The 13,397-nt window shown below is 38.4% G+C and overlaps 1 protein-coding gene across 12 annotated transcripts in view; it reads right to left on the bottom strand.

Moving 5' to 3' along the window:
* Nucleotides 1-13,397, bottom strand: part of zbtb20 (zinc finger and BTB domain containing 20) — an 83,168-nt gene that overhangs the window by 21,674 nt on the left and 48,097 nt on the right. For 11 of the 12 annotated variants that reach the window (XR_007930114.1, XR_007930115.1, XR_007930110.1 and 8 more), the window contains exons 2-3: nucleotides 13,071-13,257; nucleotides 94-1,659 (exon numbers count right to left, since the gene is read on the bottom strand). Coding sequence is in view for 6 of the 12 variants with exons in the window: in XM_051892513.1 (XP_051748473.1) it covers nucleotides 94-1,639 (1,546 nt within the window). In the remaining 6 variants the exon portion in view is untranslated. The remainder of the gene's footprint in view (nucleotides 1-93; nucleotides 1,660-13,070; nucleotides 13,258-13,397) is intronic. The other variant, XM_051892514.1, reaches the window with a different exon arrangement.

The following is a 13,397-nucleotide window of genomic DNA, read 5'->3' as shown; positions in this document are numbered from 1 at the left end:
AAAGCAATTTAAAAAGCTTATAGATATAATTGGATAAAACTTAACTACACACAGTACATGCATTATACAGAGATGAAGGTCAAGGGTACTCACCTGTGTGCACAAACATGTGTTTGACGTAGTTTTGTTTGGCAGTAAAGGTTTTACAACAAAGAGTGCATGCGTAGGGCTTCTTTTCCCCATGCTGTCCCACTGCCGCACCACCTTGCTGTTGACTTCCACCGGGTGGCACCGTCAGTCCACTGGGGAATGGAGGCATGTTCGGAGAGGGCACTGCCACAAATTGGGGCTGCTGACTCCCAATGGACTGGGGCAGACTGAAGAGGAAAGGCTTGTTGTCGCTGGCTGACTGGGTTGCAAAGAGTGTAGGCAAGTACGTGTTGCCTGCGGTTCCCATTACCTGGGTGTTGCTGGTCAAGGTGAGGGGCATGCGCAGGTTGCTGGTAAGTGGCTCACCTGGCCGCAGGTATGGCCCACCTGGCATGGACTGGGGTGTTGCTAGGTTGGCTTGAGGCGGCTGATGGATTCCAAGCTCACCACTCTCTTGAGAAGGACCGTTTCCACTACCATCTTCGACCGACTCTTGGGTCTGCTCGGGAGATGAATCGTTGACCTCGATCTGCACTGGGGTTCCACGCTCACCTTGCTGGCTTTTATTCGGACAATTGTCTCGAGCAAACCCAGACATGAAAGGCTGTTCGACAGAATCGGTTTCCGTGCCAATGGAAGAGCTGACGCCAGAGTCGAAGCTCTCGCCTTTGGGCTCGCTTTCGATGCACTCCAGCTGCTCGCTGTCCTCACGACAGTCCTCAAGCCCATAGCAATTGTACTCGTCCCCTTGTTCCTGCTTGATGTGAATATCACCTGTGTGGAGCCTCACAGGACGAGGCTGTTTACGGCAGTGTGTAGTCTCCGACGTGGCCAGGAAGCGCTCCATCTGTTGCGAACGCTCATGGATGCGTGTGATCCAGGCAGGGTCCTGCCCTCCCTCCTTCTGCTGTAGTTGAAGGGGTGAGTCGTAGCTGGCGGTCACCGCAGAACTGGCATAGTGGGAGCGATTTCCACGGGTACCGTTTTGCAGGCCCAACCCAGGACAGCTGGAATAAAGCGAGGAATAAACGCGGTCAAGGCTCTGGTGAGATGTTTGCATGTAGCCTGATTCGGCATCACTACTGGGACCGGACGTGCCAGACTCGGGAGTTCCCCGTGGTGTCTCCTGCCCCGAGTCACCTGGGACGACGGAAAAGCTGCCAGATCCAGCAATGCCAACATTCTGTGAAACAATGCGGGTGCACTCGTCGATAACGGTCTTGATCTGAAGTATGCTGGCAGCTGTGAGGATCTGCAGGGCCTCGGACTGGGAGACCCGCAGCACGCCGCTGTACATGAAGTCAATCAGTTTCTGGACGGACTGTACAGAAACCACAGAGGGGATCTCGATGTCACTGTAGCCCAGGAGCAGCTTGTCCTGAAAGAAGGGGCTGCCTGCAGCCAGCACACAACGGTGAGCTCGCAGCATGCTACCATGGATCCGAACAGTCACGTCACAGAAGTGCCCGCGGTTTCGCTGCTCATTGAGGGTCTCAAGTACAGAATTGCTAAAGTTGTGGAGATTAATGTGGTGAATGCGTTCGGTCATCCCCTTGCACCTGATGTCACCTGTGTGGCACAAACACAAACACAAACAGAAATGATTATGATTTTTTTCAAAAATATGGACTGTAAGCTGCACGTAAAATGTCAGCTGCTGTAAGCTAAATGTATGAATTTCACTGAAAAAAAAAAAAAATATATATATATATATATATATATTGGTATATATACCAATTGGTGCTAAGGTCATTTTTGTCGATGCACAGTATGTTGGTGTCACTGTATGTTCAAAATTGATTCCTACAGTATTTGTACAAAAATTAAATACTCAAAACTAAAATCACATCAAATACTAAAAACTTTCTCTAAATCAATATTGTTGAATTGTGGTTTTTCAACCTGAAGGACGTGTTTAGAGAGGTTAAGATTGAAGTGGAAAATCCAAGTAAGTATAACTGCAGACCAGAGATCTCCAAAATAGGGCGTAACCTCCAAAAGTGGGCAGAACCTCCAAAAGGGGGCGGGGCCTCCAAGTGCAAAGACTTTGGCTATTGGCTCTGGCCTCATCCACTTACATTTCAAAATATATGTTCGTAAAATTAAACATTGTTTCTAGTTGATACTAGAACAAAAAAGTTATAAAATATGCTATACAGTCTAAAAAATCTTGGGTTATTTTTTTCTACCCAATTCCTGGGTTGAGCCTTTTGGGTCATTTTTTGGGGTTATTTTTCTAGTGTTTGGGTAGTTTTTGTTTTACCCAGATCCTGGTCAGACATAACAACACAGGGGTTGAGTTATTTATTACTTTTTGTGACCTCTTCAGGAGAGAGCAGTGCAGCTCCGTCAAATTGGTGCATGTTTTCGGTCAAATACAGGTTTGTGTACGTTTTATTTTATCTAAAAATTCGTTATTGTTCTGTATATTGTTTAATTTTATGCAAAGCAAAATACAGGGGCGCGATGCGAGTCCCCTAAACGAGTGTTGTGATTCGCAATGGTCTTTTCGTGTAAGGAAACGCCTGATGCCTTCCGTAAAATTTCATGATTTTATTAAAAAATATACAGTATATAAATATTTAGGATGATATGTTCTCAGAATTGTACATTGATTATTTATGGACAGGTTATGGAGTCAGTCACAGCATTTTTCGGCTATGAGTGAAACACACGGCGGCGGACTGAAGTTAGCAGTTCCCTCTGCCGAACGCGAGACATCTCCGACGTGAGATCCAGCGCCATTACGGTGGAAACAGGACAACAGAGACTGATCGATTACACTGGAATTACTTCTAAATGTTTCATTTTTACTTCTAATATTCGTTAAACAAGCTTAAATGTAGGCAATATGTATTAAAACGATATAAAATATACTATACTATAAAATTTGATTGAAAATACAGGAATTATCATGCAAACCAGTGGTTGTGGTGTGTATTTAAAAAAAAAAGTTTAGAGGATTTAAGTTAATCCTTAAACAAAAAAACAAAATAAAAAAAAGCTAGTGTAATAGTAAAAATGAATCAACCCATTATGCTGGGTTAAATAAACAACCCAATTTGCTGGGTAAAAGTAACCCAACATGTGTTCTGTCCTTTATTTACCCAGCCCTTTGGTTGAAAACAGCCCAAATTTTGGGTTGTTTTTAACCCAGTGTTTTTTAGAGTGTATAAATAAATATGCTGATATAGATAAATATGCTCCATGAGAGAGGAGCCCAGAGCTCGTGGTTATAGCATTGTAGGAAATCAGCTCTGTGATTAACATGACCAATAAAATCTTTAGAATCGGCTGCGGGGTGGAGTTTGCCCTGAACTGGATTGGAGGAAAAAAAATCACATGTCATGTCATGTGCCTGTCTGTCAATGGGAGAAGGCCACACCCCCATGTGGAGATCTCTAGGCTGCAGCTATACCCTTCTCTGAAAATCTATTTAATATAATGATTTAAGAAAACACAAAATAATAGAAATACTAGATACGTGATGATATAATAGATAATATAAAGAGTGTCCCTAGAATTTGCCACAAAGATAGGAGAACATTATTTTCAAAAATCATGAAGACAAAGCATAGGCTGTGAAATGCATAGATAGAGATTGCCATTTCTTTAGGCCTTTACTTTAATCGCCTTGATTATGGCCAAAAAATAAACCATTGATAACCACAGACACGTGATTCAATCTGGCAGGATCTTATGGAATGTGTATGGCCTTTAATAGCTTTTGTTCATTGTCATGTTTTCTGTAGAATGTGCATTCATTTTCTGTTTCTATCTTATGGACAGAATGGTCATGGGATGTTGTTGCTAGAATGTAGCAAACAGCAGAGAGTATCACTTTGTCTCTGTGATTTTAGAACAATGTCCTGTTGATGTGCTGTGAAAAATTTCAGAAATTCTAAGAATTTATTTAAGAGCTACACTACTGTACACCCCAGTACTATACACTGCAGCAACAGTAAGAGAAGTGTGGTAGTACATTTACATGTGATTATTTTATGTAGGCTAGCAATATATATATATATTTTTATGTTGAAACAGCCTGGAGCTAAAGTCTGCAGGAAAGTGGCACTCAAGGAGCAGGGTTGAAACCTCAGTTACAATATAGTATATGTATTCTGTAAGATAAAATACTATGAAGAGTTTGTCAAAATGAGCAGTAACAAAGCTTACCGCATGGAATATACCCCACACATATGGATTTATAATGCAAAATCTGTCAAGGTCATGTGATTATCTAGTAGCATACTACCGTTTGAAACATTTATTGAGGAATAATACCTTTTTCACTCACTCTTTTTAGAGCTCAGTAAGTAATATAGAGTGTATAGTGTTCAGTATTCAGCAATCTAGTATTCTGTTCCAAACATTTCTGCAAACACTGCAGAGAACATCGTATCCCACAATGCAATGCTCTAAAATTTTATTTTTTTGAGTGAACACTTTAATATAGTGCATGGAATATTATTATATGTGTACTTTTAGTATTGTCACACAACAAAACCATTTAACGAACTAATGAAGGCAAATGAAAGTGGTGATCATTTATTGCATCTACACACTAACCCTTACATAATAACTACTACGTCCATGTTATTTGTCAACTGTTAAGGCCCGTTCACACCAAGAACGATAACTGTAATGTTAACTGTATTAGCGTCCACACCAGCTGACGGTATCATTGTTTATTCTAGGTGTGCAGTTTTTTTATTTATTTTTTTTATTTGCCGCTTTAAATGCTCGAGCTCTTTAAAGCAGGATGGATTCTGATTGGCTGTCAATGTTTATATCATACGTCAACTGAAAAAATAATTGTTATGAAAGTGATTCCAGCTATATCGTTTCTCTGTGCCATCATCGTTATAGTTGTGGTGTGGACTCTGCTGTTCGAACGATTTTATTTTTATAACTATATCTTTATCGTTATCATTATAGTTATCGTCCTTGGTGTGAACAGGCCTTTAGCCAGTAAAACCTATAATTCCACAATGCCTAACTTCCAAATTTATTTACATATTTATTTACATGTCATGAAATGATATTAAATTATGAACATGTATTTTAACCTTTAGCCCAGGAGTTTTCAAACCTGTCCTGGAAGACCCCCAGCACTGCACATTTTGTAATGGGTACTTCTCAACACTAAAACTGAAGCTTCCTCGTTTCCTTGCCCCTCCAGCCTGTGACCCGGAAACCAATCAAAGTCAGTCATCTTGAAGGAGATCTCAATTCTCTAATTGCACTGCGAGGAGGCGAGTAACGAGTGGAATAATGAAGTCTTTTCCCTCTTAGCAAAAAAATCTCTCGAAGTCAAGAAGTTCCAGATACCAAAAGACTATATTGGACAAAAAATCAAAGCCAGCTGATCATCTGACTATCCCGTTACAAATTCTCATTCTTATACCATTTCTGTTATCACCTATTACCCAAGAAGCCTGCATCTGGGTCCTTTCCCAGGGTTTAACCCATCCCATTTGTTTGCTACAATTTAATTATCAAACCTTCTGATTTCTTATTTAATTGTAGCATGTTGCCAACTAGTGTATTTAAAAAAGAAAATTTTAATCCTATTTATCAAGAAAGTGTACATGTACACAGAACAGAGCAGTTTGATTAATGATTGTATCATTCAGTGACTGATGAATGTTTTCTTCACCGTGTACCGTTCTGTGAAATGAGATAAGATAAACAGCATAGCATACAGTACTGTATGTGCAACCTTCAGAGTTTTCCATAGCATAGTCATGTGGGTCATGTGGGCCAGTTTTCCTGGCTTCCATAAGACCCAGATCCCTAGAGTGCAGCTGATGACACTTTTAAGTAACACTCGAGTAGGGGTGTAACAATACCCTTATGTTACAATTCGATAGATATCATGATACTGAACTCACGATACGGTATTATTGCGATACTCCAAGACATATGGTAAAAGGATAACAAAAATGTACTGTTGATTAAAATGCTAAATTTGGTATTACATTGGGGGTGGAAATGAATAGGCTTGGACTTGCTGCTGGTAATCCAATGCACAGGACAATGGTGACACCAGAATAAAAATATTAATGATTCTAATGCTGAAACACAGATTTATTTTAGATTAATATGTTTGCACTCTGTCACTGACTAGATATATTTAAAATAATGTAGGCCACTTTTTACTGGTAACATAAGACATTTGGCATTATCAGGACACAGAAATATATTCTCCCATTGCATTATTATACATTATATTCAACATTATATAGTAGTTTAATGTAGTACTGACACTAAGGGCCCCATTTTAAAAATCTAAGCGCATGGTCTAAAGCGCGCGGCGCAGGTGCACTTAGGGTGTGTCCGAATCCACTTTTGCTAGTTTAACGACGGGAAAAATGGTTGGCGCGCCCGGCGCATGGTCTAAAAGGGTTGTACCTAGTCTCTTAATGAGTTTATGTGCAATAAACCAATCAGAGTGTCATCTCCCATTCCCTTTAAAAGCCAGTTGCGCTCGCGTCATGGCGGATTCGCTATTTACATGGCGGAATTTGCAAGCAGAAAAACTGAACGCTTTTCTAGCGAGGAAACGGATCTGCTCTTGCGCGAGGTTAAAGCGTGCGAGCAGACCATCTACTGGACAAGCCAGATTCCACCAAAGCATCTTTATCTTTATGCACACAATAATAATCTTTTACATTGTAATCCTTTTATTTTTAATATTTAGCATGTTTGTGTGCTGCTGCGCGTCTCTGTGTGTGTATGCAGAGTGTATGCGCGTTGTGCACCTGCATATAGGTGCTTATTACTAACACGCTCTTTAAATAAAAAAACAAATATTGCAGCATTGACTTTAGACCAGGTTTTTGTTGGTCAATGGCGCAGTCTATTTCAGTTACCTCAAAATAGCAACACGCCAACAATGCGCCTAAACACACCTCGTTTCAGGATGCACAAATAAGACATGAGAAGCACCCTATGGCTGTGTTCAAAATCGCCCCCTATACACTCATTTATTATTCTCTATATTAGTCCACTAATATAGTCCACTTGAAGGAGTGAATGAAAATGAGTGCACAAATTCAGACACTGACTGCGCTGGAAGGGCTGCCGCTTTTACATAGTTTGTGCTTGCTGTTCAATAATCATTTGAAACTTAGTAGTAATGAAAAGATTTATCTAGAACTCTGGCATGGAAACTATGTATAAACCTTAATTAAACAATTTTATAATCAATTAAAAAGGAATTTATACCTGTATGATATCACACTGTAGGCACATTAGACCAGTGGTTTGGAAAATGGATGGATGGATAATTTAGCTGTGGGTGCCATCTTCTGCGACCCTCACAGTGCATTATGGGTATTCTCTGAGAGAACATCGGTTGTACACTCGTTATTGCGGTGTATTATGGGACTAAATGAGTACACTCCATAACGTACACTATGGACACCGCTACAAACGGCTGTCCCTTCAAATAGTGGCCTATTCAAGGGTATAGGGGGCACAGCCTATGTCTCTGACACACCCACTTCAGGTCTTGCAGTCTCTACTAATAAGCTGATAAGTTGAATCAAGTGTATCAGATGAGGGAGCCACAGTTTGGCTGCATCTGAAATCGCATACTTCCCTACTATATAGTAGGTGAAAAACAGTATGTGACAAAAGAAGTATGTCTGAATTCACAGTACTCATAAAAGACTAGGGAAAAAGTACCCGGATGAAATACTTCCGGGACAATTCTGAAGTGTGTGTATATGATGGACACTTTACTATCCCATGAGGCCACGGGAGAGGATTTGTGAATGGCAGTGATGTGACGCAACCGACGCTGGTAGGTCACATGATAATGAAATCATGGCGAATGTAGTACATCCAGATTACATTCATACTACACACACTCATACTATATAGAACGTACCTTTTTAGAGGTCATGAAGAAATTACTTATTCAAAATAAGTACCTACTCAAGAGAGTATGTGATTTCGGACACAGCCAAAATGAGCAGTGCTTGGGGTCCTCCAGGACATGTTTGAAAACCCCTGCTTTATCCTAATAGCAACAAGCTTGAAAAACACACTGAATAATCAATGTCGCTCTTTACAACATGACAGGTGGCGCTGCCAGGGCATTTGAGTAAATCCTACCAAACAGCATTAAACTATCACAAATTAGCACACTGGAGACATTATTTATGAAAAGTGGAGTGGCTGGAAAACGGTGACCTAAAAAAGCTTTTCTTTTCACAGACAGAGGGCGGTCTTGAGCTAGTGTGCGTGTGAACTAGCCAGCACATACAGCATGTGTTTCGGTTTTGTGTTACATATGAAATCAAAAAATAAGTAAATCAAATCAATCAAGCTATGATGGGTCCACGGGATCATTATTCAAGCAATGAATTATTTTCAGACTTCTCTGGAGCTCACATTCATGCATTTAAAAGCACTCGACAAACACTTTTGGAGAGAACACAAAATGTCTACTTTCTATGAGGTGCTGCGCCCTTTTTCAACACAAGGCTTTGAAACTCCTAAAAATGGCCAGAAGAGTTTTTAAACACTTTTGAAAATCGATTGTAATTTCTGTGGACAGTAGTGATATTAGTTTCCTTTGCAAAACGTCATCTTACAGAAACACGCATAACGAAAGTTGAAAGCACACACTGTTTGCTCCTTTTCAAATTTCTTTTACCCCTTTCCACATGCATTCCTCTCTGAGCACTTCTCAGTTTTATGCATTGTCATTTTGGTACCATGCCTTACTCCCTTAGCTCATTACAATAGCAAACTCTAAAATAGCAAGTGTTTACTATTCCTAAGAAAACACTGAAATGCCAATTTTTCTTTCATATGGTTTCAAGAGCATTTAAATGTTAGTGTGGTGTAAAGGGATGTGAAAAGACAGGTTAGCAGAACGGACCATTCATTTAGGATTCATAGAAAACAAAATACTTTAAGTATGCAACCTTTGAGACTTAAAAGATGATACTGCAAGGAAACGGGCATCAATTTTGAAGGTTATCGAGGCAAAGTATTGTATAAGAGAACGAAGAAAAACCATGCACTTGTGTGTCTAGACATGTTTCTGTAAAACTTTAAACCTTTTGTAAAATCTGTTGTGCGTGTGTGTCGTTCATGTATTCCCTACAGTACCAAGGATGGCAACAACAGAAATTTTTGACCTTGTGGACACCTCATAAGAAAAACAGCTTATAAATCATATTAACTGATGTTTTTTGAAAATGTAAAAGTGCAGAAAGTTTTCTATGATGGGTTTAGGGTTAGGGAATAGAAAATACAGTGTGTACATATAAAAATAAGTATGTCTATGAAAAGTCCCCATTAAACATGAAAACCTAACGTGTGCGTGTGTGTGTGTCTAGCTAAGAAGTTCTCATGGTAGGCAGCAAGACCCTGAAATTTAGTGTTAAATAAATAATAATAAAAAAAATATTATTTTTTTTCCATGCTTTATTTCTAATGTCTGAATACGATTGTAATATATCTTTATACATTCATGTGATTGACAGGTTGCTCTGCCCTCGCACCGGTGAACATGTTGCTGGATTGCAATATTTTGCAAAATAGTTCATTTGAATTGGATTGCACAATGTGTAAATGTTGCTATTGGTATATGCATGTGTTTCTTTAGATAAGCAAAGGATTACTCAAGGAACTGATGATGATCTTGCAGAAACATGATTTATTTGAACTAGCACACGGCACTTTCAGTAAGATTGTGCAAAATTACCCCGAAACAAATACAGGCAACAAAATATGATATCATCGTGTAGGTCTTCTGTAATGAACAATTAAAAAAATAATAAAATAATAGACTAACAACATTTTTTAGATTTTAGGTGTTAGGGCTTGTTCACACAGAATGTGTTTTTGCTTTGAAAAATGCAAGAAGCGGACAGTGGAATGGGGAAAACACACAAGGTCTCGAGACATGTTTTTTAAAAGTTGAACTGATTTTAACTTGAGTGCCGCGTTTTTAGAAAAGCGCGTTCTGGTTAGCAGAACAGACCATTCATTTAGGATTTATAGCAAACAACATACTTCAAGTATGCAACCTTTGAGACTTAAAGGGATGAAACTGCAAGGAAACGGCATCATTTTTGAAGGTTATCGAGGCAAAGTATTGTATAAAAGAACAAAGAAACACCATGTACTTGTGTGTCTAGACATGTTTCTGTAAAACTTTAAACCTTTTGTAAAATCCGTTGTGTGTGTGTGTGTGTGTATGTGTATGTCTTTCAGGTATTCCCTACAGTACTTTATGGGGACAAAATGCCCCCGCAAGGATGGCAATACCAGAGATCTTTGACCTTGTGGACACACTTTTTTGTCCTCATAAGGAAAACAGCTTATAAATCATATTAAATGAATTATGAAATGTTAAAGTGCAGAAAATTTTCTGTGATGGGTAGGATTAGGGTTAGGGGATAGAATGTTTGTACATATAAAAATAATTATGTCAATGAAAAGTCCCCAAAAAACATGTAAACCCAGCGTGTGTGTGTAACATTTAGCTAAGAGGTTCTCATGGTAGGAAGCAAGACCCTGGAAGACACCGTTCTGTGTGAACAGCCCCTTAGGGTGCTGTGGGTGTTACTATGCAGTTGCTAAAGTAATCTGATTGGTTGTAGTGCATTGCTATGAGGTTCCTAGGGTGTTTTGGCTAGTTCATAGAATAGGACATTGCTACAGGATCCCTTGTGAAAAAGAAGTGCACTTAACTGTGGCCCTGTCCCAAATGGCACCCTAAACACTCAGGGTCTTCCTTTCGAGACATAATGCTGTTTTGACTGTCTGGAAGAAGTCTGCTGCGGAGCTCGCTCGGCAAAAATGTGCATCGTATTGACCGCAAAGGGAGCGCTCACGAGCACCCTTCTGAAACCTAAAATGACACATAGGACAGCCTAGGGTCTAGTGGACTTCATGATCACACGCACGCGATGGCCGTTGCAAGTCCACAAGACCCTAAGTACATAAGAAGTGTACCATTTAAATGTGCACTTGTAGTGTACTTCATATCTTAACAGTATATTTAAAAACTCAACTTGCAGATAATATAATATTAATTAAGAGAGCACATTCATGACTAAGTTTCTCAAGACACTTTTAAAAAGTGCACTTTGTAATCATTTCAAATTAAATGTTTTTCGGCTCAGACCACGAAAGGTATCGGACCCATTTGAATTCTGCACAGAATGCTATATTTTAAAGTGATATAGAGGAGATTAGGAGGAGAAACAGTTAGATATTAAAAGGAAACAGAGGTTTTACTGAGTTTAACGGCTCTGGCCGAGCTGTGATATAAACGAAAGGCTATTGGCTATTTAAAAAAAGGGGTGGGGCTGTTCAATATATTGCCCTGTCTTCCTGTTTCAGTTGAAATTACATCAACACCTTGAATAATGCTGCGCGTTCCAAGACTCTTCAGCAGGCCTTTAAATTAAATAATTATGTTTGAATTATCTTTTGTGGTGCTTTAAAGAAGTACACTCATTTTGATGTGTTGAATAACATACTAAAGTACATGTAAAATACATGATTATAATTTTAACTGTAGAGTGTTTTTGATATTACATTTAAAGATATATTTTATAAAGTACTTAATTGCAACTTCATCATTACAAATGTGCAAGTATAAATGTATTTACATGAAATAAAAGTTTCAATAGAAATGTATTATTGTATATTTTAATGTAAAATGTATATTTTAGTTTACCATAAATGCTTGTCAGTACATTCAACAGTACACTCGAACCATGTTTCAAAGACAGCAGAAGTAATTATGAAATTACATTAAAGATGTACTTATGTCCTACTTAAGTGGGCCAAAAAAACTCTAAAGTTCATCATTTAATATCAATTTAAACTATAATACATTTTCATTTAACTGCAATTAACATTCAATTACATGTCCGAAAATGTTACATTCAGTAAATTCTTTTAAAGTATATTATTTCAATAAGAAGTACTCTTTTTGAAAGTATGCTAAAGTGTACTTATTTTTCACAAGGGTATCCCTCTAAGAAAAAGACAATTTGATGGCAGTTATGTGTGTGCGTCTGTAGTGAGCACAAAAACGATGACAAGCAAACATATTTAACTCTAAAATCAAGAGAACAAAAAAAAAAGGATTTATATTTTGCATCAAGAAAATGAAGCATATTTTAGGACCACAATCATTTGTAAGTATTGTGCCATTTTTTTTCTTGACATTGCCCATCCCCTCCCCCAAATTCTCATTACTGTAATGCATCCATTTTACTTCTGAGATTTTATGTAATTCTCATTATTTTCAATGATGATTTTCATTATATTCTCATTACTGTAATAAACATAGGCAGAGTGAGAGCTAAGCCTTTCCCTGACCACAGGGATGAGGTGTATATACAGTACATGGACTACAGATGTTAGTGATAGAGGATTCAGTATGCTTCCTGTAATTGCTGGTCTAGGATCAGTTTCTCCTCCACAAATCTAATCCAATCAGAATTGTGTATTTAGTCAGACCATGGTATAATAAAATATACACATCAAATAAGTTTTTCCCATTATAGTAGTGACAATGAGAATTGTTTCACATTACAGTAATGAGAATTTGAAAGGGAAATCTTCAAATGTCAGTAATGTCACAATACAAAAAAAATGTTAATGCTTTTAAAATAGGTTTTGTTTTATTAACATAAAATGTTATGTCTTTCTTTAGATTTTTGATGTGAAATATGACCCAGGCATGTTCTTGACAGATTTACCCAAATACAGTTATGTCTATATTATATGTGTGTATTCAACACACAAAGTGTATGGTGCAAACAGATGGGTTTTTCTTCTGTATGTTGTGGTGTAATGTTTTAATATCAGAAGAAGGAAGGAAGAGAGGGTGTTCATATTTGTAGGTCATCACATTGCGCAAACGAACATGACAAACAGTTTGATATTAAGCATTAATCAACCAGAGAGAAATGAACTGAAGCTGGGGAACTTACAGTCTGATGGTGTTCTGTTAGGTAATTGTGTGTATGTGGGTGTGTTGGTGTATCAGGCTGGTGAAGAGGCACTGGTTAGATGCTACAGGTTGCTGGTGGTGGTGGTGCAGCGGAAGAGGTCAGTCGTTAGCCACTCATTTCATTTCGGTCCGGCCACAATCTAACCTCATGCAGAATCGATGTCGCCCTGCCAATAAAGCAGAGAGAACATTTATTGCATGCCTTTCTTTTTTTTTTTTTTTTTTTTTTTTTTAAAGTTGTGCAACATGGGACAATTAACCTTTTTTGAGTAATAATGTTACATCCATTTAATACATGTTTTTTTTT

The sequence above is a fragment of the Ctenopharyngodon idella genome, chromosome 5 (assembly GCF_019924925.1).
Source record: "Ctenopharyngodon idella isolate HZGC_01 chromosome 5, HZGC01, whole genome shotgun sequence".
NCBI lineage: Eukaryota > Metazoa > Chordata > Actinopteri > Cypriniformes > Xenocyprididae > Ctenopharyngodon > Ctenopharyngodon idella.
This window is presented reverse-complemented; position numbering and strand designations above follow the sequence as displayed.